We start from the raw sequence: 26,902 nt of genomic DNA, 5'->3' as shown, positions 1-26,902 counted from the left end.
CCTAGCAAGACTAGGTTTTGTGACCTCGGGCAAGTCCATGACCTCTCTGGATCTGTTTCCTCCCTTTTGCCTGAGGCAGCTGGAATGCTTCCACATTCCAGAACCCTCCACAGAGTTTGGGAAGCAGATTTGATTTTCGACTCCTCACTCCATCTGGCAATGCTGAGACACTGCCCCCCATAACCCCCAACGGAAGAGAGAGCCACAGCGGGGAAATGAACTGCCTTTATTTTATTTCCCCTCCGGAAACCCCAGTGTGATGGTAGAAGCAGCATGAAAACAACATCTCCCCAGGCCTTGCAGTGGAGGCGAAGGGAACAGGGCTGCCCATGTGCCTGCCTCTAAAGATGCCCCCCTCAGGTTGATATCACCTGTGGGAGACTGGGTCCACTTACAGACACCAGGTGATGGTCCACCAGGCCCCAAGCTCCAGCCTGCTGAGTCCCCAAGGCTCAGGCTCATCAAATAGCTTTGTACAAAAACCCAGGGGTGTCCCTCCAGCTGGTAACAAATGGGCAATTTCTACTTGAGATCTGCTGCTGTGGGGGTGGACCTCATCTTGGAGATATCTTTCCAAAATAAAATTAAGCCCCACTCAGGAAAAATGGTGATGAAAGGCAGCTCACAGACATGCAGGACTAATAATCTTATTGAAAAGGGAGGAGCTCAGGCACACAGGAGGACAAGGCTATGCAATATGCAGACAGGAAAGAAATGCCACGGGACGCTGTCGGGGTCAGCAGGAGGCAAGGAGGTAGAGCTCCGGCCAGGAACGCTCTGCCTAGAGAGAAGCCCTCTGCAGCTGGCCCTAGATGGGGGACCCAGGGAAGTATCTGCCTAAGGACCAAGGAGATAGCAACAGCCTGCCCAGGTGTGGCCTTGTGCAGGTCACACAGTCTTCGTGAGTCTTCTGGACAGGAAATGGACCTGAGGGACATTTTCGAGACAGGGCCAAAGTGCAGAGAGAGCCAAGAGGTCAAGATGGTGCCGGAGATTTTGAACCACAAGAGCCATCCCTTTGGGAAACACTGAGAAGAGGAGCGTCTTGTCTGTCCTCTGCTTGGGGCAAGCCTGGGTCAGGTGGGTTCTCAGTACTTTTTCACAGTTAAGTCTCTTCCTGGGCAGCCACATCCACGTCAGGCTGGGCTGGGGTCCTGTGGCAGGTTCAAAGCTGTGAGCCACCCTGAGAGAATGTGCCCACTTCCCTGCTTTGTGGTTCATAGGCCTAGAGAGACCCGACAGCGAGCTGCCCAGGGTGAGTGAGAGTGCCTGCTCATTTCGGAGGTCAGGGGCGGAGAGGCCTGTACTCCAGATTCCCCAAAGAGATCAAAACGTACTAAAACAGCCTGCAGGTCTCTGTGTGTCTAACAGTGCTCAGCGAAGTCCACGGCCTGGGTCAGCGACATTCCAGAAGAGGAAGAGCATGGTAGCCGGTTGTTCGGCCGGGTGGTAGCGATGGGGAACAGGTCTCAGGCTGGGCATGTGGAAGGTTTTCCAGTACCTTGGATTAAGACAGGATGCAGTGGTCCTAAATTCTTCCAGTCAGACTGAGTTAACAGCATGTCTTAGTAGCAGGAATTTGTCCTTGTTTTTGTCACACAAAGGTGGGTGGAGACGGGGCCAGGACACGGCCAGTTTGATGACGGTGGAGAAGCTGCTGCCAGTTCTGTGGGGCGCAGGCCACCTCACGGCCCTCAGGTGAAGTAGCGGCAGGGCGTGGAGTCGATGTAGCAGTACTGGGTGCATCGCAGGTCTCCATATGACCTGAGGGAGGCAAAGACACATTCTAAAAGGCCACCTCTTATATGCTGGTGATTCCCAGTCAAACCTCATCAAACAGTGGCCAAGGGTCAGTGGTTCTATAAAAACCTCCCATTCTCATTTGGAGTGAGAGGCCTGGGGGAGTTGAATCATGTCTCTGGGATTTCTGCCTTGAGCTCCAGCTAGGGGCCTGGGTGGAAGGAGGTGGTCGCCCTGCTCTTAGCACAGCATCTATGAGGGAATCACTCCCTTCTCAAGGCCTGAAAGGTTTCCAGTACTGTTGTTACAATGCACCCTACCGACAAAAATGTCCTGTACCTGTGAAGCCACTGGCCAGATATGACTATTGAGCTCCTGAAATATAGCTACTGTGACTGAACAACTGCATTTTTTTTTTTTTTTTTTTTTTTTTTTTTTTTTGGAAATGGAGTGTTGCTCTGTCCCCAGGCTGGAGTGCAGTGGTATGATTTTGGCTCACTGAAACCTCCGCCTCCCAGGCCTGCCTCAGCTTCCTGAGTACCTGGGATTACAGGCGCGCGCCACCAAGCCCAGCTAATTTTTATATTTTTAGTAGAGGTGGGATTTCACCATGTTCGCCAGGGTGGTGCCGAACTCCCAACCTCAGGTGACCTGCCCACCTTGGCCTCCCAAAGGTCTGGGATTACAGACGTGAGTCACAGTACCTGGCCTGAGTAACCGCATTTTAAGTTTACTTATAATTACTTTACATTTGAACAGCGGCCTGTGAGTGGGGGCTACCATATTGGACAGTGCAGCTTATACCTCTGTAGCCCGGATGATCATCCGAGACAGGGTGTTAAACCTCACAGGCACAGTCACAAGCATCCCTGGGAGGCTTCTGGGGTGTAGCTGTGTAACCACAGTGAGCATGGGGGAGCCCTGGGCTCTACTCGATCCTGCACTCCATATCTGATCGTCTATACTCATTTGTCTCTGTGGAGCCATGAAGAGCCAACTCTGGCAGAGGCCTGTCAGGGGCCTTCCTTCGTTCAGGGAGGGGAGCACTGCACACAGACACATGCATGGAGTGGGGGGCCAAGCCTAAACAGGCTTGGAGTCGGGGGAGACTACAGGTCTGTAGTTTTCGCAACCTGGTTGAACATACTAATATGCCAGTGTTAGGAGACCCCCTTGGAAGAGAGAGCAGAGAGCGGGCAATGGAAAGACAGGCATGGCTCCCCGGCCCTGCCAAGGGCCCGGGTCCGAGTCTACAAGAGGAAATGTGATGGGAGCAAACGCTGAAGAGACTGGACTCAAGGACAGAAGAGATCAGAGGCACCAGTAGATCCACTCTGGAACCCAGGGGAGAGCAGGGCATGGCCTGGGTGGGAAGGAACGGCCTCCTCATTTTCCTGAGAACTTTGTACAACTCTGGTTCTGTAAGGACTGGGGGGACATGTACCTTCTGCACCTTGGAAGGAGCCCAGCGGTTACAATCTGGGCATGGAATCAGCACCTCATGGGGCGGTGGCCCTCAGTTGGTTTGGCAGGTGCCAGCGTGGAGCCAGGACACTAGAATACTTGTCCTGAGCAACATAAATAGCCGCTGAGGATTCTCAGAAATAACTAGAGGGGTCCTCGGAGGGAGTACTTTTCCTGGAGGGGCCACGAGCTTGCAAAATTAGATATAAAGACTGATTTGATCTCACTTGCAGTCACAGGCATGCCTGAGGGTGTTCCAGGGAAGTCAGGTTAGGTAGACACGTCGATTCTTGGAAATGCCCTGAGACCTTTACTCTCCACTGGGCTTCCCACCTCGGCCCACAGCCCAGGAGACTAAGCAGTCGTGGTGACCACTGGGTTTGGGGGCTGCTCATACATGGCAGCAGCTGAGCACAGAGACCGCAGCTCCCCTCTGGGCCTCGGACAGAGCAGGTGGCTGTGGGTGCCGTGGCTCAGCCTCAGTGGCATGCAGGCAGTGCTGACCAAGAGGGCACGTGGTGGGCAGGGAGCACGTGCTGTGTCATTCGTCACCATACCTCAGTGTCTAGAAGGCACCACAAAGTGGAGAGGCACTCAAAATATTTGTGAAGGAAAGAAGGAAAGCAAAGAGGAGGGAGGGAGAAAGAGGGAGGACAGAGAGGAAGAGGAGCCATCCCTACCCAGGGAGATAGGTCTCGCACGTCAGGTAGCCAAAGTCAGAGCCGTCACAGTCCTCCACACCCTCATGCCGGTGACCATCTCCACAGTAGGCACGGTGACAGCCTGAGGGGACATAAGGAGGTGCAGTCCTGAGAAGGAGCAGAGGCGACAGGCTTGCCTCAGCTTGTAAGGACCATGCAGCCCAAGGGATCCACCCTAAGTGCTGCACCCCTTAAGGAACTGACCTCCATTAAGCTTCACACTCCTCCAGGGACTGCCCTCAGGCTCTGGTCCCACACTGATGTGCCATGGGACAAGAAGAAGGAGACCCTGGCTCTGGCCCCACCTGACCACTTACTAGCTGAGGGGTGGGGAAACTCCAGGTCGTTATCTGCAAAACTGGGACACTGACATGACCTCCACCTCATAAAGCCACTGTGGGGTCCCAGGAGTGAGGGCTGGGAGACTGCTGAGCCCCAGTGAGGGTGCGTGGTGACTCTCATCTGTCAACAGAGAGCTTCTGCGTGACACTGGTGAGCCCAGCCTTGTGTCCCTGGGGAGCCACATGATCTTCAGCAAAGACCTCTGCTCTCACACGATGGGAGGGTGTTGGAGTATGGACCCCAGCTTCGTTTTCACATGCCAGGCAGAGTCCATTAGTTCCTTCCCACTGTGAGAGCTCCTATTTGACACTGTACACCAGAGGCCGAAGGGACTCTGGGCAGGGCCAGCCTTCTCGGGGATGCCATCCCTGGAGCTGTCAGGAGACAGTTCGGCCACACTGAGACAGTCAGCAGCATCTCCCACCACTCACTTTGCCCTGTCATCCTTCCCCTGAACTTTTTTTTTGAGACAGGGTCTCGCTCTGTCTCCCAGCCTGGAGTGCAGTGGTGCAATCGCAGCTCACTGCAGCCTTGAACCCCTGGGCTCAAAAATCATCCTCTCACCTCAACATCCAACTGCGTACCACCAGGCATGGCTAATTTTTTTAATTTTTAATTTTTTTGTAGAGATTGGGTCTTGCTCTGTTGCCCAGGCTGGTCTCGAACTCCTGGGCTCAAGTGATCCTCCAACCTCAGCTTCCCAAAGTGTTGAGATTACAGGCATAAGCCACTGTGCCCAGCCTCCCCTGAGCTTCTTAAGAACAAGGACCACGACTTTGCATCCACACACATACAGTCCTGAGCTCCAGCCTGGCTCTTTAGAGGAGGGGCTTAAACCACAAGCCCTACATGAATTCAGGGAGTGGTGGTTGAACCCTTATTATATCCAGATAATTCCTGCACATATTAGCTCACAGGATCTCTAGGGACTTGAGCAGCCAGCACATCATACCCATTTTACAGGCAAGGAAAGTGAGGCTCAGAGCTGTAAATTGCCCCCCATTACCCCACCCATCATGTGGCCTCTGCCTGGAGCCTGAGGGTGGTTGGTGTTTCTCAGGGCCTGCATTCAACGTCTGTTGACTCTAAAGCTCATGCTTTCCACCACACCTCCTGGTTTTGTTACTTGATTAAAAAACAACAACAACAACAAAAGCGAGCCCTCCAGAGCCTGCTGCCCACCAGTTAAGGCAGCAGCCCACAAGGCTGATGGCAGCTCTGGCTGGCCCAGCTCCCCCTGTGGAGGGCTTTGCTACTAGAGCTCTACCTGGTAAATGAGCCCTCATTCAGATTCTTGGCCTCTCCCTTTTGCCTTTCACTCCTTCATGCAAAGTGAGAGCCCATCACTTTTATCTTCTGCACCTGTAACATGGGTTTGCTAAGACGGAGGACTGGGAGGACCTGGTGGCTACATTTTGAGATAAAGAAGCCCTAACTGGGGGCAGGATCCTTGACATCCACCCCTGGTGAGGTGCTTGGGTGGTGGAAGAGTTAACATATGGGCTGAAATTGGGGCAGCAGGGGCTGGGGTGGGTGGCACAAGGCAGCCTGGGTACACCCTTCTCTGGCTCTAGAAAGGTCCCAAAGCACCACAGCTGGTGTCCAGGGCTGGCCCCAAGTCCCACCCCCCTGCTGTTCAGGCCTCAGGTCCTCCTGGGCTGGGCCTCACTCACGGATGCAGTCGTCACCCACATCGCTGTTACCATCGTCACACTCCTCCCCGGGCTGCAGGAGTCCATCCCCGCAGGTGCCGCGCTGGTCTGCAGTGTAATCCACAGGATAGAAAGGGGTCAGCTGGCCAAAGAAGCACACAACATTAACTGGAGCATGGCATACCAAGGCAGCCGCAGGCAGGGAGGTCATTTGTTCTGGGTCCGATGGCACTGCTGGGGCATGCCTTGACTTCCTCCCAGGGGTGGGAAAGGTACTCCTTTCCTGTCGCCCAGAGCTCTGTAGCTGGTTAAATGCTGGGTCAGATCAAGACAGCAACCTGGCATGCAGGGATGTGGAGACCCCCTGGAACCCTGACTCAGAGAGGGGCTTCTATTTGGGGGTCAGGGTGGGGGAATGGAGGGCTGCTCAGAAACAGTTTGAGGGAGGATGCTCAGCCCTCCCATGCAGACAGACTACAGAAAGCCCTTCCCAGGCCCAGTGGGGTGGCCTTCCCTTCCTTTAATGGATGCATCTCTCTCCTGGGCAGGGAGTATGTCCTGAGGTGATGGCCTGGGGGTACCTGGATGGGGAGCCAGCCAAGGCTGTCCTTGAAGTACAGAGATCTCTGGTCTCTGCGAAAGGCAATGGCATTTTGGGTGTTCAGCCTCTCAAGCTCCTCCTGGTTGTTGACCACAAAAATCTGCCAGAGAACACACTGGTGAGGATTCCAGAAAACACTTCTGCAGGGGGCAGGGAAAAAGCTGGAGGAGGAAACAGACTATCCTCGGGCTGCTCAACAGTGGAAAGAGGAGTTGGCACACTACACTCTAGCATTCCTTCTGAAGTGAGAGCAGTGTCTTGATTGCCTCACCTTCTCAATTCAGTTCCTAATGTCTAAGTTTGAAACTAAAATATTCACTCGGATGTAACATTTTTTTTCTTTTTTCTTTTCTTTTGAGACGGAGTCTCGCACTGTTGCCCAGGCTGGAGTGAAGTGGCATGATCTTGGCTCACTGCAACATCTGCCTCCCGGGTTCAAGCAATTCTCCTGCCTCAGCCTCCTGAGTAGGTGGGATTACAGGTGTGCACCACCATGCCTGGCCAAGTTTTGTATTTTTAGTAAAGACGGGGTTTCGTCATGTTGGCCAGGCTGGTTGCAAGCTCCTGACCTCAAGGTGATCCGCCCACCTTGGCCTCCCAAAGTTCTGGGATTACAGGCATGAGCCACCGTACCCAGCCTTGGATTTAACATTTTTAAATATTTAAAATGTTCCCAAGATTAAATTAAAAGACAATGTCATATAGTCAAATAATTTGACATCTGGAAGTGATTCTTAAAATTATCCTACTCAAAGATGTTCTTTACAGTATTATTTACATTAGTAAAAAGCTTGGGGGTGGCCAATAAGCAATAGGTTGGTTAAACACCAACACTGGTTAAGTAAATTGTAGCACAGCCACACTGGATGGATGATTATGATGAATTGATGTCCAAGGTTTACTTCAAAATAATCCAACAGAGGATGGGCAGTAGTGAGTGGGCATAAAGAGAAAACAAGGACACAGGCTCGCCATGAATTGATCATTATTAAAGTTGGGTGAAGGGTACATAGGGGTTCATTACACTATTTGCTTTGCTTTTATATGTATTTGAAATTTTCTCTAATAAAAAGTTTAAAATGTTACTTATAGAGTGTGAAAACATGGCAGGATTTCAACTAAGATAACAAAGTACAACTTTTTTTTTTTTTTTTTTTGTGAGATGGAGTCTCGCTCTGTCACCCAGGCTGGAGTGCAGTGGTGCGATCTCAGCTCACTGTAACCTCTGCCTCCCGGGCTCAAGCGATTCTCTTGCCTCAGCCTCCCAAGTAGCTGAGACAACAGGTGTGCACCACCACACCCTGCTAATTTTTTATATATTTTTAAGTAGAGATGGGGTTTCACCATATTGGCCAGGCTGGTCTCGAACTCCTGACCTTGTTATCCGCCCGCCTTAGTATCGCAAAGTGCTGGGATTACAGGTGTGAGCCACCGTGCCTGGCCAAAAGTACAACGTTTGTATGCAATATAATCTCAACCATATAAAAGTTAGATTTTAATAAGACAAAGAAAATACCCCAAAATGAACTCATAATCAAATGGGCAATTTGGTTTTCCTCTTTTGATTTTCTCTTATTTTCCAATTTCCTATAATGAGCATGTACCCGGAGTCATGAAAAAAAGTAAGTTTTACTGAAAGGATTTCACAAAGCCCCCTAAGGATCAGGTGAGAGGTCCTCATGGATAACCACCCCAGACTTCTCCCAGAAAGCCTTACCACAGGAACTCGCGGGGAACTGGGCCCATACACGGATTCCCCGTAGGAAGGGTTATTCACATTCATAGTGGGTCCACAAAGACATCTTCCTGGAGGCCCGGGAAATCCTCTTTCCCCTTTGGGTCCCATTATAAGTTGTCCTAGGAAGCAACAGACTGCTGTGTTTAGAGCCAAGGAAGAGAAGACCAAACAACCCAGGGAGATGTGAGTGACCTTTGCAACAGAAAAAAGGTTAAAGTCCACAGCATTTCAGGGAATGCCTGAGGGAGAGGTTCAAAGAGATGCTTTTGATCCAAGACATGGAGGAGATAAGGGAAGAAAAATAGCTGGTAGGAGACAGTTTCCCCCTCCTTCCTGCCTTGAAGACAGGCAAGACGTCTGGTGTTGCAGCAGCCATGTTGCAACCAGGAAGTCACAAGCATGAGAAGATAAGCCAACATGCAGGAAAGGCTCATGGGGCCTGGGGCCCTGACAGTGACAGTCAGAGGCTGAATCAAAGCCAATTACTGTCTGCCTCTGGATTTCTTTATTGGATAAAAACAATGCCCTATTCGTTTAGACCATTATTAACAGAGGGCTTCTTGCTGACAAATACATTATTGACTGTTAACATTTATTATTTTAAAAAACTTTTGTTTTTCATATATATAGAATCTTTTTTTTTTTTTTTTGAAATGGGGTCTTGCTCTGTTGCCCAGGCTGGAGTGCAGTGGCGCAATCTTGGCTCACTGCAACCTTTGCCTCCCAGGTTCAAGCGAGTCTCCTGCCTCAGCCTCCTGTGTAGCTGGGATTACAGATGTGTGCCACCACGCCTGGCTAATTTTTGTATTTTTAGTAGAGACAGGGTTTTGCCATGTTGGCCAGGCTGGTCTCGATCTCTTGACCTCAAGTGATCTGCCTGCCTCAGCCTCCCAAAGTGCTGGGATTACAGGCGTGAGCCACCTCGCCCGGCCAATGTAGGATCTTTACAGAGGAATTTCTGGGTGTGGGTTTCTTTCATTTCTTCTGGAAGAAAATAGAACGTTAGTATATGCCCAGTCCATTTACCCTCCCCTGGTGCTGAAGAAGTGAGGACATGTCTTGAAAAGACGTGATCAGAAGGTGTACTCCCTACCTATGCGGAAGAGCTGTGAGGGCAGTACCTTGGTTTTTAAAGGCTCTGATGATGCCCAAACCAATTCTGTCAAGACTTCTGAAAACTAAACTGAACCTGGGCAGCATCCATACTTTTACTTATTTATTTTTTTAAAAAGTTTTTTTTAACCACTTTAGTATAAGGCATCTTTTTTTTTTTTTTTTTTTTTTTTTTTTGGAGACAAAGTCTCACTCTTGCCCAGGCTAGAGTGCAGTGGTGTAATCTCAGCTCACTGCAACCTCTGCCTCCGACTACAGGTACATGCCAACACGTTTGGATAATTTTTGTGTTTTTAGTAGAGACAGGGTTTCACTATGTTGGCCAGGCTGGTCTCGAACTCCTGAACTCAAGTGATCCACCTGCCTCAGCCTCCCAAAGTGCTGGGATTACAGGTGAGAGCCACCACGCCTGGTCAGGCATCCATATTTTTAAAAGCTCTCAAGATGATTCCAGTTTGCACCAAGGTTGAGAACTGGGCCATTTCCCTGCCAGATATCATCCTCCCTTCATCCTCCATCCCTCCCCAGCTGCCTCTCAACTCCCTTCTGATCTGGGTCCAAACATCACTTCCTGAAGGAGGTCTTTTTGAATCCTCAGACTCTGTCATGTATATCTGGGATACAATTTCATGGTTTCCTATGCCTTTTCTTCATGGCACTTCTCTTTGTTTGTGATTCTATATACTGCGGAATTTTTCCATCAAGGTTGATCTCCAGTAGAATGTCACTCCACAAGGACAGGGCTAGTGCCTGTTTTCATCCACCAGGGCTTACACAAAGTAGGGGCATGGAAAGTGTTTGATGATTGAATGAATGAATGCAGACTAATTGGAAAGAAACAGTCTTTGGAAAAGGGCAAAAGTCACATTCTGGCTGGCAGAAAAGCACCAGAGCAAGAGCCATCCAACAGGAAGTGAGGAAAGAGAAGAAAAGATGGGGACTGAGAAGAAAAATAAGTGAGGATCCCTTCTTCTGGGAAAATAGCAGGGGGTGGGTTTGGAGGCCAGCCAGTCATTGGTGTCAGGTAGTATGACATCTGCGGCAGCCAGGGCCTGGGAACACAGTTCACAGATACAGAAGGGCAGGAAATGAAATGACCCCAGGGGAGAGATCCGGCCAGGACCCCGGGGAAACCACTGCAGCCAGAGAAGGAGACTGAACCTTCCCGAGCGGGTTGACACGTATGCCTACAATCAGAATGCTGACGGCACGAGGGGAATGGAGCTGTGCCAACATCTTATCCTAAGCTCTGCTTGTCTGTTCTAACAAGAAGTACAAATATAATTCTGTAGGAAGAGTTCCAGTGTGTGTTCTGATATCTTCAGAAGAGCCCAGAGAGACAGGGAGTCCACCAGCCTAGGAATAACCACTTGGGGAAACTGAAGTGGAAAAGCTCTGTGACCAAGAATATGAGGGTGGGATTGCAGCAGTCTTCCAGAAGGCTCTGTGACCCCAACAACTCCTCCAGAACCGTGGCCTGAGAGACAGTCAGGAGTTTGTCCCATTAGCTGCTGATGAATGGTGAGGCTGAGATTTGAATTCATGTTTGACTTAACACTATGCGTTCAAAAGACAAACGTCCAAGAATACTGATGCTCTCAGGAAGCCAGCAATTCCCAGGTACCACGCTGATTCACTTATACTCTGTCTGGGTACAGGAAGGACTCGGCCAAATTTGTAATTTGATTATTGCAAATTACATCCTAAAGGCATTTTGCCTTTATTCCCTTCCCACCTCTTAGCCCCTCTTTCCCTCTAACTCAGGTAAGTACAAAGCTTTCACCTTTTCCACCTCTCCCAGCACCATCCAGTCCCACAGAACTGGGCACCAGAAACTGAGGTCACCTCCTGACAGGACGCGGCAGGGAGCCTGCTGCCACCACTGCAGTGTCCCTGCAGCTTCCTCCCAGTTGCTGGAGGGTGTCCATTACCCCTGCCTGTTTTCTGCCAGGCTACACTGAAGGACACAGCAACCTGAACTTCCCCACCCTGACCTCTGGGGGATCATGTCTCGGCCGGGTTTCATCCCCACCCCCTGCAGCCAGAGGACCCGGCTCTCCATCTTTGCCCAGGCAGCCTCCCACTTCCATTGGCTGCCTCGGTGGGAAAAGATCAGCAGAGGGGAATCTAAGAGAAGGCAGAGAAACCAGCACAACAACCTCTAGAGGTCGCCTGGCTGACACTCACAGGAGTCATGGACCGATTCTGGACCAGGGTGGCCCCCAGTCAGTGCTGTGACCTTGCAGGCATCACTTCTCTTTGAGGTTCAAGATTCTTATCTCTAAGAGGAGGGTAGGACTAGACCAGGGGAGTTTTTATCTGTGGTCTGCAGAGGCTGAGGCTATCTCATGATGGCCTTGGGGCAGGGGTTCTGGAACCCGGGGAAACGGGGTGCAAAACCTTGGGTGTAGCTCTACAGAGTTGTTTTCCCCCTAGGAGTGAATTTGGGACTTTTATCAGACTGTCAAAGGTAATGTCAGGAGTGAATCTGGGGGGCCTAGTCCAACTCTGGATGATTATCCAGCTGGCCCCAAACACAGGGATATCCTATTTACTTATTGATTGATTTATTTATGAGACAGAGGCTCACTCTGTCGCCCAGGCTGGAGTGCAGTGGCGAGATCTTGGCTCACTGTAACCTCCGCCTCCCAGGTTCAAGCGATTCTCCTGCCTCAGCCTCCTGAGTAGCTGGGATTACAGGTGCCCGCCACCATGCCCGGCTAATTTTTGTATTTTAAGTAGAGATGGGGGTTTCACCATGTTGGCCAGGCTGGTCTCAAACTTTTGACCTCAAGTGATTCGCCCACCTCAGCCTCCCCAAGTGCTGGGATTACAGGTGTGAGCCACTGCACCTGTCCGGATAGCTCTTTTTAACTCCTTCCTCGCCCTCTCTCCCCACCCCTCCAAAATTTTCCAAAGAGCAGGATTATTTATTGCCCCATCTTCTCTTTTCTCTCTTCAGCCCCCTCACTCAGGAAGGCTCCTCAGAAAGGAAGTGACTCAAAGGATGGAATTGGGGGCAGGGGCATCAGTCCAAAGAGATGGCCCCATCCTGCTTGGCTCCTAAGGAGATGGACTGTGAACCCACAGAACCCCTGCCTGGGAGCCCCTGCAGGAAGCAGCCCTATCCACCCACATACCATGTGCCACTGGGGATGTGAAGCTGACTCAGCCGCTGACACTGCCCTCAAGGATCTAGCAAGAGGATGAAACACATCTGCAGAAACGTTACCAATGGAGAGGCCATAACAGAGAGGCAATATGTGACCAGGGCTCGGGGAGGGGGTGGTGATCTATCCTGTTAGGGGCCAAGGAAGGCCTTACTGAAAAGAGAACTTCGAAGGAAGAGAGAATTTCGTTGGATGGACAGGAGGTGAGAGGAGTGCCATGTCAGGCCATGTGGACCCAGAGAGACCACAGGAATAGCTCCAGCTCCAGAGATGGCATCCTCTGAAGGGTAGAGGGCAGGGTGTGATTGGGCAGAGGCTGGGGTAGTCGAGGGAGAGGGAGGTGGGCATACTGGGTGGAAGAGAGGGAGCTGGAAGGCCAGGGAGAAAAGGTATGACTCTGTGGGGCCTGCTGAGAGGACAGGATTGCAATACACAGAATACTGACAAGACAAGAGAAACAGCGGGCACCGAGGAGCTGCTGACAGCTCCAGCCTAGCCCTTCTCATCCATCCCCCAGCCCCAGGAGGGAACCAGAGTTCAGGTCAGGTGAGGGTTGGTCTTCACACAGAGATAAACACAGTGAGACCATTAAGATCCCAGTCCACTACAGACCTCCCACGCATCCACACATCACATGCCCCTGGACTACTCCTCAGTATTGTTTTGTTTTGTTTTGTTTTTGAGACACAGTCTCGCTCTGTCGCCCAGGCTGGAGTGCAGTGGCGCGATCTCGGCTCACTGCAAGCTCCGCCTCCCGGGTTCACGCCATTCTCCTGCCTCAGCCTCCTAAGTAGCTGGGACTACAGGCGCCCGCCACCACGCCTGGCTAATTTTTTGTATTTTTAGTAGAGACGGGGTTTCACCATGTTAACCAGGATGGTCTCGATCTCCTGACCTCGTGATCTGCCCACCTCGGCCTCCCAAAGTGCTGGGATTACAGGCGTGAGCCACCACGCCCGGCCTACTCCCCAGTTTTGTGAGCCCCTAGGTACCCCAGGGGCCAAGAGAGTCCCTTCTGAAGGCACAACCCAGACCTCAGGTCATGCTCTCAGTCTCTGGGGTTGGTAGCTCATAGTGATGGGACTCCAGGGGGACATCCCGCCTCCCAGGACCATGGAGGATGAGGACTAGTTGAAAGGACCCTGATTCAGAGCATCCAGCCAATTCCAAAACTGAATTATGGAGTGTGGGCACGTGGCCTGGGTTGCATCTCAGATCTGATTCCCCTAACAACATGGAAACAGGTGCCGCAAACATAAGTTATTACCCATACTAATCAATGTGTGTTCTCCCAGTATTTCCTTCCTCCTCTCCCTATTTCAAGGAGGTAGCAAGAGTTGGTGCTTTCTTGCCCTTGCCAAAAGCAGGTAATATTGGAAACAAACTTTTCTTTCTGCCTTCTGTTCTCTGAAGGACAAAGCTCCTAACTGGGGTGCTGGTATATGAGGAGTATCAGGAAGGAGGGAGTCAGGGATGGAAGACGAGAGACTTCCTAGACAGGGACAGGAGAGTATCCTGGGGAAGAGACGGGTCTCAGAAAGAATGGTTGTGGGGTGCTCCTTGGACAGTTGAACTGTGGGGACCAGGACTCCCAGCCTTGAAAGTGTTCTGATACCCACGTATAGCATAGGAACAGCAGCCACCAGGTATCTGTGGACCACAGGGACTTGGGTGACAAGTCTATTTCTATTTCAACTCTATTTCAGAGGTGAATGGAGTAGACCAAAGGTTGGAGGGACCTTCCCTGACATTTTTCTGCCATAATTCACCAGGATCTTTGCCCAACCCATTAGTGGTTGTTGGAGGAGTAGTGACAAAATCCTAATAATGCCTGAATTAAATGTTTTGGCATCCTAGCAGGTTGGACTCTCAGAGCCAGATTTAACTTAGTTTAAAGGATCTAACAAAATATGACATTTCTTGCCCATCCCATGATGTGGCTGCAAATGTATTTCCATAAACACAGGAGGAGGGGGAATACACTATGGAATTATAAATGTCTTCGTTTTCTTAAGAAAAAAGTTGGAATAAAAATTGTTTGGATTCATTTTGTATAACTGAAGACAAAAAAATGTTGCAGTCAACAAATGATCTTCTTGATACTGTCTTTATACAGTTGATGTGCTGTGAAAGCCCCTACCATGAGCTGACAAGGGAAAGAAATAAAGGGCTTAGCTAATAAAATTGAATGAGGTAAAAGAAGGAAGCAGCGGCTGGGCATGGTGGCTCATACCTGTAATCCCAGCACTTTGGGAGGCCAAGGTGGGCAGATCACGAGGTCAGGAGTTTGAGACCAGCCTGACCAACATGGTGAAACCCCATCTCTACTAAAAATACAAGAATTAGCCAGGTGTGGTGGCGGGCACCTGTAATCCCATCTACTCAGGAGGCTGAGGCAGGAGAATCACCTGAACCCGGGAGGCAGAGGTTGCAGTGAGCCAAGATCGCACCACTGCACTCCAGCCTGGGTGACATAGCAAGGCTCTGTCTCGAAAACAAACAAGGAAACAGCATATCTATGCCCTTCTCAATAGCAGACTTTTAATTTTTATTTATTTATTTATTATTTATTTATTTATTTAGAGTCTCGCTCTCTCGCCCAGGCTGGAGTGCAGTGGCGTGATCTTGTCTCACTGCAAGCTCTGCCTCCCAGGTTCACGCCACTCTCCTGCCTCAGCCTGCCGAGTAGCTGGGACTACAGGCGCTGCCACCACACCTGGCTAATTTTTTGTGTTTTTAGTAGAGACGGGATTTCACCTTGTTAGCCAGGATGGTCTCGATCTCCTGACCTCGTGATCTGCCCACCTCGGCCTCTCAAAGTACTGGAATTACAGGCGTGAGTCACCGTGCCCGGCCAACTTTTTATTTTTCAATTTCATTTTAGTAATTTATTTCTGTATCTTTTTTTTTTTTTTTGAGACAGAGTTTCAAGATGGCACAATCTCAGCTCACTGCAACCTCCACCTCCCAGGTTCAAGCGATTCTTCTGCCTCAACCTCAGAGTAGCTGGGATTACAGCTGTGTGCCCCCACGCCAGGCTAATTTTTGTATTTTTAGTAGAGAAGGGTTTTTGCCATGGTTGGCCAGGCTGGTCTCAAACTCCTGACCTCAAGTGGTCTGCCCATCTAGGCCTCCCAAAGTGCTGAAATAACAGGCGTGAGCCACCACGCCCGGCCTCTTTCTATATCCATTGCAAACAAATAAGGACTCTCGTATAATACTGTAAGATAGAAAAACCTGCAATGTCACCTTTACTTCTAGGTTTAAGAGACTTGCTTGGAGCCATGAAACTTTTATCTAGAAAAAGGTATTAGTTGATGAAATATGTTCCTGTTATTTTTCACTTAAGGTATAAATGACATCATTAATGTGCTTTTTTTCTTTCCTCTATTTGTTCTTCAGAATGCTAAAACAAATTCAGAATGGCATTTATCTCTCTTGCATAAAAGTTGAATGAGCTAAATTGTGGAGAAATTATAAAGATATTGGAGTGCCTCTGGCAGTTTCTAACTTGAAACACAAGGCATCTCTGCTGGCATCTCCTTGTGTTCTCTCCGGGAGGCTGGCCAGTACTGCAACAGTGGATCAAGTGAAGCAGTGTAGCTCTTACCTGCAGATGGGGGGCCTGGGGGCCCTGGGGGGCCTGGACGGCCAGGTTGACCAGAAGGCCCAGGCTTGCCGGGTGGGCCCATAACTCCACTATCCCCTTTCTGTCCCTGACAGAGAGAAAGGCAGAGCCTGTTATGAAAGCACGACATAGCAAGCTTCCTGCCCCATTTATCACTAAATCAGAGATCACCTTGTACTTAAGGAGCACTTAAACAGCAAGGTGCTGTTTAAGTACCTTGCACTTAACCAGCGGGGGATGCAGCTCCAGAGGTCTTGACCATCAAGCTCTTAATAAGCTTAGGGCAAGTGACATTTGAGATAGTGATGGTTACAAGTTTGCAGACCTTACTTCTTGCTCTGTCCTACAAATGTGGTACATGGCAGCTGAAAAGAATCCGACAAATCTACTCTAGGCCCCGGGCAGATGAGGAAATAGAGGCCTAGAAATGGGCTATTTTCACTCATTGGCTTCCCATTGCACTCAGGATAAAGACTTAGCTCTTTACCGCAGCCTGCGAAGCCTTGCATGGCCAGGCCTTCCAGCTTCATTCCAGCCTTTTGGCCTTTTTGGTCTTCAAGGGCACCATGTCTATTATCCCCCTTCTCAAGACCCTTCTCTCTGCCTCAAAATCTCCTCCTTCCCCCTAGCCTAGTTAACTGTCACTCACCCTTTGGCTCTCAGCTCAAACGCCCTATGGCAAAGCCTTCCCTGACCTTCCTGGACAGAGTCAGTTCACCCCACCATAAGCTCTCACAACTCAGTCTGTTTCCTTCATGGCATTTATCCCAGATCACAGCATATGGATTATTTGTGTGGTCATTTCACTGATGTCTCCCCATGAGACATACACATCCTACGGGCTGGAATCTGTCTAGCTCGCCTCCTTTCCCCAGATGAAATAAGGGAGGACAAAGATGCTAGAAACACAAAGGTAGGCAGCTTTGCTGATCTGTAAATCCAGAGGTTTCACCTTGACCTCGAGACTCTGGGTAACTCATGTCACTGCTTTATACCTCAGTTTCGTCATCTTAAAAATGGGGCCAGTAAATTTACACCCACATAGGTTTGTTGTGAGAGTAACAAAGATCTCAGAGGTGAAAATGTGGTTTGCACAGAACAAAGAGCTATGTGGGGTAAGCCAATTATCACAGCAACTGGCCTGGTTCCATGTGTTTCACAGAGTTAAACAAGTCCTGGTTTATTAAAAAGGGCACACCTGTGGCTACAGCCATTCCACATGGAGTGTCCTCTTTTCTGCCTATTCTGGGAGCATCAAGAGCAAAGACTGGGCTCTTCGTTCTCCCTCAGGGTTGCCCTTAGGAGTCACCCTGAAACCAAGGCTGGTGCACGCTATTGACTCTTCCCCTGAGCAATTTGCTAATTGTCTGCTCTTGCCTCAGGTCTAATCAGAGCAGTGATTGACACATGACGTTTTTGGCCTGGTTCTTCTTACGACACTTGCGCCTTGGCAGGCTTGCCCACCTGATGAAATGTAGTATTTCTCAAATCTGGGGAGCAGGCATGCTTGGGACTCCTTTTCAGCCACAACGGTGACAGGTGACCTGCCGCCTGGTCCACATGGCACTGGGAGCCCTCTTCGTAATGTCCAAGGAGTTCTTGAACTCTGAATATGGGATCCGTGAGGTCAGAGTTTATTTCTGATTTCATATTTATGGAGGGAGTTCTTAAGCCTCAGCCCAAGCTGAAGCATTCCCTGCAGTAACCAAGCTGGGTCCCAGCATGGCAAAGGAAGTCACACCATCTTAATATAGCCACAGTTCAGGCTTGTTTTTCTAACGGCCTTGTCAGCTGGCTCTGAGCACAGGAAGTGCCAAAGTTTGAAGGAGCTGGAAATGCTCCTTCATTCTGACACCAGCAGTAATGGAATATTCCTCTTATCGGCCATCGCTCAGAATGAGCCATATCTCTATCAGCAAGAATCACTGAGTAGAGCTTTCCAGGAAAGGCATTCTTTATTCCTTATTTGCCACAAAGTTGGGTGATCTCTCTCAAGGAAATTGTTTCTCAGTTACTGAAGGTTTTTGTTTTTTGTTTTTCATTTTAAACAGACATGGCAGGAGATTTTTTTTTTTTTTTTTTTTTTTTTGAGAGATGGAGTCTTGCTCTGTCACCCTGGCTGGAGTGCAGTGGCGTGATCTTAGCTCACTGCAACATCTGCCTCCTGGGTTCAAGCGACTCCTGCCTCAGCTTCCCAAGTAGCTGGGACTAGACATGTGCACCACCACGCCCAGCTAATTTTTGTATTTTTTAGTAGAGGCGGGATTTCACTATATGTTGGCCAGGCTGGTCTCAAACTCCTGACCTCAGGTGATCCTCGTGCCTCAGCCTCCCAAAGTGCTGGGATTATAGGCGTGAGTCGCCACGCCCAACTGAGAAAATTTTTATAATAAAGTCAACAGCTGCTTTCCTGGGCTTGCCCGAAGGCAAGTCCTGAAGCATGAAGGTAGCTGAGAGAAGAAGTCATGTGGGGAAAGTTGGTCTCAACTCAACTCTCTGGATTCTAACCCTGGCTTTGAAGCTGACTTCGTGGAGGGGTCTTAGGCAAGCAGTTCCACCTCCCTGACCCTCAGCTTCCTTGTGAATAACCTGAGGAGACTGGATTAAGTGGTCTCTGTAATCCTTCGGGCACAGAAATTACTATCTGAGATCCCTTCTGAATTTCTGATTTTTGGCTTTGGATTGACTTAACAATAACTTTCAGAGACTGTCAGCACTGCTGGCCAACAAACAAAGGGTATGTAAGACTCTAAGCTGGGAGATTAATTCATGACAAAAACAAGTACCGCAGCAGGCTTCTAAGGCTAACAACTTGCTATCTGCCAACTGGAGCGACACCAACACGGAGGGTTTGCAGCATCCTCGGGTTGTTCACAATGTCTTGTCAAAAGCTTGGACTCATTTCTCTAACTTCTCTGAGCTCCCAGATGTGGTTTTGGTGTAGCTTTTACGATTCCAATGGAATCAGTCTCAGCAGGCTCAATAAATGGCCTTCCTGGCTTTGGTTATTACCGGGAACTAGGAAAAGACAAACACTGCCCAAGACAGAAGGAAGCCAGGAAGCTTCTGGAACCCCAAGCTTAAAATACTATGAATGGAATTCATTGGGACGGGATAAAGTGATACAAGAAAAGATTTCTCCCCCATTTTGTTTCCTTTTTTATCTGAGCCTACTTTTAAGAAACTGGTATCTGTGGCATTATTGTGAAACCATGACCCTGCTACCCATGATCAAAGTTTGGAAACTGGACTGGAAGACTGTAACTCTGAAAGTTACTGTGCAGTCTCCATTTTCCAGGTTGGAGCCTGTGTTCTTTCTAAATTGATTGGGAAAAGACCAGAATTGGCTTCATAGTGTTATTATGGTTCTGAACCCTGGCTGCACATTAAAATCACATGGAGCTTAAAAAAAATAACCAAACCCATGCTGAAAGTTCATTCCAGGTCAATTATATTATGGTCTTTGGAAAATAAGGCCTAGGCGAGGGACGAGGAGTGGCAAGCTTGGAACTACAACCATTGCACCTGATGTGGGGGAATCTGTACATCTGTATTTAATCACCGGCCCCACCCCCAGGTGATGTTGATGTAAGATTAAGTTTGTGGGTCACAGATATAGCCTAAGGAAATAAGTAAAAGAATGGAAAAAGCTTCTGTCCAAAGATGTTTACCTCTCAGGATTATATATAAGACAGCCAAGGCTGTCTCTAGAGCAGTCATGTCACATCACATGGCTAAACACAAGAGCCTTCTGACCAGGGGGAGTTCAGAATGAACAATTGCCTTAAGCATGTTAATAAACCCAAGCAAAAAGGTCACTTACAAATTGGAGACCTGAGTAGGGAAAAACCACCCTATTGTTGAGACCCAGAAGACCTCTTAACAGCAGGAAAATATCTAGGCTTGTCTTTAAAACTTCATTTCTGTCTGGGACATTGAAGCATAAAATAGGTTTTCTGGGTAAATGACCATATCTGCCTTCCATTCCTAGCTGCTTTAGTTAAGACAGACTTGTTTTTATGAACCAAGTATCTACTCTTGCTTCTGGCCTTGGCACAGTTCTAATGGAGCATCCTATCCCATCCACTTCCAACTATGGCTAGCCTAAAGATGCCAGCAGCTTCTGGAAGTGGTGCTGCTCCTGTCTGCTAGCCCAGAGGACACTGGAGTCTAGGTCTACAGAATATCTCTGATTAACACCACCTGCCTGCCGCTCCACACACAGCCAGGTCAGGAAGTTCTGACCTCAGGCGCGTGGTAAGCCCTGGGATCCTTACCTGCTTGCCTCGTTTTCCTGGTCTTCCCGTGGGTCCTCGGTGTCCTGCTATCCCAGGTTCACCTTTTGGACCCATTTCACCCTGGAAAGAAGGAAAGAGAAGCAAGAGAGGACTTAGGGCATGTGGAGTGGGCACATCTACACAGGTCTAGCCAGTCAAGGGTATGAGGGCAGTCTCCTTGATCATTCCGAATCTATGCCAACTGGGCTGTCCTGGAAGGTTGGGAGAGTGATGAAGTCATGACAAAGGCAGACATGTCTTTCAAGGAAGAGGAGGGAAGGAAGAAGGTACTTCTAAGTGGGTTATCTGTTACCTGAGAGGGACAGGTGCGGAGCAGCACACATTTTGATGGCCAAATAGGAGGGACAAATCATCACCCAGAACAGGCAGTGAGAGGCTGGGGCATCCAGCACAGCAGGCCTGTGCTACTTACTACAAGCTGTCTGCAAAAATGCTTTCCTTCTAGTTGCAATTTTATGTTGTGTTTTCTTATGTGTTGTTTTCAGCACAAAATTCAAATCTGGAAGCTTTTAAATGATTGGACACAGTTTTGCCAACTGTCATCTTTGGGAAGTTTCTACTCATTTAATGACTCTTACTTAGGATTATGTGCTGGCCCACTCTTAGTAAGCATTGGTTTGAGTTCCAGCTCACTGCCATTTGATTTAGATGAAAGCTCTTTTGTGGGCAGAGATGTTCCAAACGTATGTTCAGATATTCAATATAATTATTGAAAAAGGCATGGAGAACGATGGAAACAGTATTCCTGTTTGTAAAGCTCTATGGTGAACTATCAAAACCCAATGTACTCATTGCAGAATTTCATAGTTTAAGGCCAATATTTCACAAAACCCCTTTCTCCATCTTAGTTTCTTGCCTTCTTCCCCATTTTCTTCTACATGGATTCCGGCCCCACTTACTGTTTCTTTGGGTCATGAACCCACAGGGCACTTCATTCCTATCTCCAGTAATCCCCCAACGGCCCAGAATGCACCGCCAACAAGAAAAATTTAGCAATAGCAATCATGAGTGTTAGTCAGCAGCCAGTTCCCATGAAGAGCTGCCCAGCCACTCAGAGAGAACAAAAAACACCCAGGCACTTTTTCACGTGGCAGTCAGAGGAGGTATAACACAATAGAAAATTCCAGGGAACACCTGTATATGGAAAGGATCAAGGGTAAAGCTCTGAAATTATCTGTCAACTCAGCCAGTGTGTCCCTACCCAAGCCACCAATGTCTTGTTTCACCAAGAATTGTCCTTAAATCTATTATTTCTTTCCAACCCACGCATCCTTCAACATTCTCTAGGGAATGGGAGAGTGTGAGGGGATAGGATGGATGCTACATGGCCATGGAGATGTTTGCAGCTTTTCCCTGGCTGTTTAGAGAGGCCCAGGGATGTCTTTACGGCTGGAAGAAAACAGCAGCACAAGCAGCATTTTTTTTTTTTTTTTTCAGGGATTGTCAGAAGGAAGTGTGGCCCTTCTCTACATTGGCTGGGAAGCAGTCAGGAATTTCTTGATCTAATTTCTCTCCCAAGACCTAATTGTGGTCATCACATCAGCTCTATCTTAAAACAGCCTGTCATAAAAGGGGAAGACAACTCTTCAGATGGGAAGTCTAGTAAATGGTGCAGAGGACAGAGAAGCTGCCATACTTAATTTTACGGTAATTTATTATTCTTTGACGTCCACTGTTGCCCTGAATGAAAAGCTAATCTAAACATTTTTAAGTAAAACTGTTTTTCCTCCTTTAACATTTCCATTAATTTGCTTATATAATTAATTTTCTTTAAGTTACCTGAAATGGACTCCTTTTTTATTAAGCCTTGTCCCAAGCAAGATATCCGTTAAATGTTTAACTATTTATTTATTTATTGAGACAGGGTCTGCCTCTGTGGCCCAGGCTGGAGTGCAGTGGTGCAATCATGGCTTACTGCAGCTTTGACTCCTGGGCTCAGGCCATCCTCCCGCCTCAGCTTCCTAAGTATCTGGCACTACAGGTGCACACTACCATGTCCAGCTAATGTTTTGTATATTTTTCTTGGTAGAAATGGGATTTCACCATGTTGCCCAGGCTAGTCTCAAACTCCTGGGCTCAAGCCATCTGCCCACCTCGGCCTCCCAAAGTGCTGGAATTATAGGCATGAGGCACCATGCCTGGCCAATATTTAACTATTTAAATACAAAATTTAACTATTAAAAAATGTTAGCAGTCTTCAGTTCAAATACTTTTGTGTCCTTCTGGCAGTATGTGCACCGCCCTTGAAGAAGGACTGCAATAAGGCACAGTGACCTTAAGCTAAAGACACCTGTGCCTTACACTGGGGCCTGTGTGCTGAGAGGGGCTTTGACCCTTGTGGCTCAGATCTGAGTGCATTACAGCCCTCTAACAGGTAGGAAAAGCAAAAAAGCAAAAACAAACAAAAAAAACCAAACAAAAACCCAAAACCCAGATGGGTTGTCCTTTCCTTCCCATTGAGCTAGAGGGAGGCCCCAGACCATCCCGCCACCCTCTCCCCAGGGTGAAAAGCAACTTTCTTCCCATCCCAAACCAGAAGTTTCCACGGTTAAACCCACCATCCCTAACTGACAGACAAGGAGGCAGAGCTCTTTTTGTTGTGCTTGAAGGACCTGATATTTTTACTGAGGTCTATTTTCACTACCTCAAGGTTACTTACTTTCTGCCCCAACATTCCAGGAAATCCTGGGAAACCCTGTAAAAAAGAGCAACAGATACTGTGACTGCCTCTGAAATAACACCTGAAACGGCTGTGGACAGGCTTGGTTGGTCATTTTCAAGATAGAGGCCTGTCCATCAGTCCATCATCAGTCCACAGATGGGGGTGGGTGGTGGCTGCTACTTGCATTGACATTTATCATTTCTATGGAAGGGTTTTCTCCATTACCTTTTCTCCTTTGGGACCCAAGTCACCCTTTTCACCTCTGGATCCCTAGGAAGAAACCACAGGACAAAGTCAATGAGTTAATATACTGGGAGGGAAATTCAAGCATTTCAAACTGAAAAGCTCCCTAAAGCAAAACCCTCATTTTACAAGTGAAGAAATAGGCTCAGAGATATCAGGTGACTTGTCCAGGGAAGGAATGCGTCGTGATCTACTTTTTGTTGAAACCCGAAGATCTCTTGCATTCATAAAGGAAAACTCACAGAAAATTCTGGGCCCCAAATCCTCTCTCATCCTGTAGGAAATTTGTCCACAGGTTGATGCTAGTTTTGATTCGGTTTTTGGCCAGGTCAGAAGGTTGTATGGTGGAAGCTCGGCCTAAAGACATGCATCACCAATTTCCTCCAGCACTCCATGCAAACTGTGCTTGTTGTCCACCTGGCACGACCTTCATTTGCTTATGTGCTCCACATGAGGGGCCTCTGCCTCTATGGGGAGCCCTTCTCTTACCAGCTTGCCCTGCTTCAGGAGGTCCCTCACTTCTCTCTCAGTCCACTGACAAAGGGCGGGGAATAGCTAGGGATGGTGGCTTCAGTTGCAGACTAAAGAGAGACGTAGGCCCATCCTCTGCACATCTCTGATTCCAGAGCCAGTAGCCCAGACCAGGCTCTGGGACACCATCCCAGAAAAGCACTGACCTTTTCCCCTCTGGATCCAGGGTAGCCCTAAAAGAAAGCAGAAGGAACATTTACAATCAGCCCTGTAGAACTTTTGAGTTTGGTGCAAGAATAGGAGGAATCCCTGACTGTGGTGGTAAGGTGTGTCTCCACATTGCACTGTGAGTTTTAGTGGGGTTGCAGCACCAAACACAAAGATGTCCCAGAGGGTTGTGGTTATACCAGGCCTACAAGGAGCATTGCTCTTATCACCCTGCAAAGGCCTGATCAAAGGTTTCCATCTGCTCTGATGTCCAGAAGCTTGGTTCTTCCTGCCCAAGAGAACAGCAAGAATGGCATTCCTATGCCCCTGCATCCCAGGGCATGATGTTCTCCAAAGGACTGGTAAAGGCAGGCTCTCCAATATCCATGACATTCCCTAGTCCAGGACGGCAGCCCCACCCAGTCCCTATGTTTGTAGACAGCAGCTGCTCCAGAGTCTTACAGAGAAGATCTGGGAACGTCCATCCAGACCACACACTGACCTTGGAGCCCATTGGTCCTCTTGACCCTGGCAAGCCCATCATACCCAGGTCACCTTTTTCACCCTGTGCGAATTAGAAGATAAAGAAGAAAAGACCCATGATGATATTTTTTAGAGAAACTGAACTAGGAGAGTCACAGGCAAGATTGGGAAGGAACTGGGGATATTAGGGCTGGCTTGTAAATCTGAGGACCCCAGTTGCGCCCACTTTCTCCCTCCCGGGGTCTCAAAGCTTCATACTCCACATTTCATTCTTGTGTTTAAGATTAAACATAAAATGAAAATGCCCAAGGTAAAGCAGATCTCCACACCAACTGCTCACTAAGATGTTGTATATGGTCATACTTGGTATTTTCCTAGCGAGGATAGTGAGAGAGTAGTGGAGGAGGCATGAGGGAACTGGGGCCTCAGAAAACAAGGTGTCAACACATGCAAAAAACATTGCCTGCTTTGCTCTTCACATAGGAAGGGTCCTCAGAATGACTTGTGGTTGGGACTTCCAGCACCCACCCTCCGTACTAAAAATACTCTATACCAGTACTAACCAATAGAAATGAGCCACATACTTAATTTAAAACTTTTAAAAGAAGTCACCTTAAGTAAAACCAAACGAAGTTATTTTAATAGATCTCCTTTAATCTAATTAATCTAATCATCCCAACTTGTAATCTATATAAAATTATTGAGATATTTTACATTGTGTTTTTCGTAATAAGTACTTGAAATCTGCTGTGTAATTTACATTTACACATCTCCATTCAGGTGCTAAATTTTCATCCAAAATATTTGATCTGTATTTAGAGATCGTAACATTTATAGTTGAAAAAGCAGATTCATACATTCAAGTTGCTCCAAAAATACTTTAATGTTTTCAAATAACTGAATTTAGTAAAGGTTTTAAACTTAAACAGTGAAAATTTAAAAATTCAGTTCCACAGGAGCACTAGCAACATTCCACAGACTTGAGGGTCACATGTGGCCACTGGCTGCTGTGTAGGACAGCTCAGCTCTATGCAGAGGATTTTGAAAACATCCTTGGGACTTTTCCTAAGAGGACTGGAAACACAGTTTTCCGCTGCCATAATATAGCCAATAAATGAATCAGAGCAGACGGTGAGATCCACCTGCCCAGCTCTGACTTCTGCAGATAAAATCCGAGCCATGCCTCTGAACTCTCTAGTCTATGACTACCAGTGAGAAAAACAGAGGCGCAGATGGGGATGTGCTTGCTTTCCATAGCCTGACTGAGGAAGGAGATTTCATCAGCACTCAGCAATCCCTCTCTGAATGTAGGATTTCCATCCTTCAGCCAGCCGACACCACCCACTCAACTCTCCATTCCCTGCCAGGTCAGCATGACAGGCAAGAGCTTCCCAGACACAAACCCCTCTTAGGTCATCTCAGGGAAACCAGAGTGGGGTGCTAGTTCCTAGGACAAAGGAGAACCAGGGCCCCTGTAGAAAAGGGGATCAGCCCCCTATTTCTCCTCCCACAGGAGCACAGCTGTTGCACTGACCAAGGTCTTGCAGGCCAAGTGAAGGAGGAAATATTAGGGGCCCTGTGGCCAGTCCTTAAGCTCTCTTCTTCTTCCCCCTCTTGAAGAAGGGATTCCCTGACTATGTGCCAGGAGCCAGGAAAGCTGCCATCTTCCCCCCTCTTGTTTTGATACCACATGAGCCCTGACAGCATGCCACACTTACCCTGGGTCCTTCAGGGCCTGGCCAACCGATGGGCCCAGGCATGCCAGGAACACCTGGGGGGCCAGGTCTACCCTTCAAAGACCAAGAACAAAAGTCAGGGCAACTGGGTTTGTTTTCTTACTTCTGATAAATATGTCTTGTCTCTGGGGCCCAGAGGAGAGAGTGGAGTCTCTAAACATGGCTACTCTGACCTTCATCCCCACTCTCCAAAGACTGATGGCCTGACAAGCCCTTGGTGTCACACTGTATCACCAAACAAGACCTTATTCTTCTCAAGAAATGGAGAGTGGTGAGAAAGGGATTCTAAACTTGGTTTTTCAATTTTTATCACTTCTACCCATGCCCACCCAAAAGTCCCCTGCATTCCAATGGGTTCTTCCCAAGGATGTGCTATGGAACGAGATAGGATTACATTTGGGGAGCAGTAGCAGATGCTGTCAGCACTCTTTCAAGGTCTTTTTGACCTGCTCAGAGTGCCCATCGCCCAGAGGCTACCTTCCTTGCTGCTAACAGCTCATTTCTGCAACCTGTAACTGCGGTTTGCCCTTGAGCAGTTGGAGCTGCCCAGTAATTTATGTAACTCCCCTTCCTGCAGCCAATAGCCCAGCTCCCTTAACTTTGGGCAGTTCACACTCTCAAGCTCCCCCTAGGGAATCAGACTGCTAAAGCTG

The 26,902-nt window shown here is 48.5% G+C and overlaps 1 protein-coding gene and 1 pseudogene across 3 annotated transcripts in view; both read right to left on the bottom strand.

Annotated features, from left to right (window-relative positions):
* Positions 1-209: 209 nt before the first annotated feature.
* COLQ (collagen like tail subunit of asymmetric acetylcholinesterase) overlaps positions 210-26,902 on the bottom strand; it is a 71,397-nt gene continuing 44,704 nt past the window's right edge. For both annotated transcript variants that reach the window (XM_050777605.1, XM_050777613.1), the window contains exons 6-17: positions 26,232-26,303; positions 24,533-24,595; positions 24,030-24,056; positions 23,335-23,379; positions 23,107-23,142; positions 20,427-20,507; positions 16,132-16,237; positions 8,218-8,357; positions 6,481-6,600; positions 5,921-6,041; positions 3,885-3,987; positions 210-1,764 (exon numbers count right to left, since the gene is read on the bottom strand). In XM_050777605.1, the coding sequence (XP_050633562.1) occupies positions 1,695-1,764; positions 3,885-3,987; positions 5,921-6,041; positions 6,481-6,600; positions 8,218-8,357; positions 16,132-16,237; positions 20,427-20,507; positions 23,107-23,142; positions 23,335-23,379; positions 24,030-24,056; positions 24,533-24,595; positions 26,232-26,303 (984 nt within the window). In that variant the 3' untranslated portion in view covers positions 210-1,694. The remainder of the gene's footprint in view (positions 1,765-3,884; positions 3,988-5,920; positions 6,042-6,480; positions 6,601-8,217; positions 8,358-16,131; positions 16,238-20,426; positions 20,508-23,106; positions 23,143-23,334; positions 23,380-24,029; positions 24,057-24,532; positions 24,596-26,231; positions 26,304-26,902) is intronic.
* On the bottom strand, positions 8,739-14,989 carry LOC126946928 (uncharacterized; annotated as a pseudogene). Its single transcript, XR_007722805.1, has one exon. The product of XR_007722805.1 is annotated as an uncharacterized LOC126946928 (transcript).

This window comes from Macaca thibetana, chromosome 2, assembly GCF_024542745.1.
Source record: "Macaca thibetana thibetana isolate TM-01 chromosome 2, ASM2454274v1, whole genome shotgun sequence".
Classification (NCBI taxonomy): domain Eukaryota; kingdom Metazoa; phylum Chordata; class Mammalia; order Primates; family Cercopithecidae; genus Macaca; species Macaca thibetana.
Note: the sequence above shows the minus strand (reverse complement) of the source record. Positions and strands in the feature narration are given on the sequence as shown.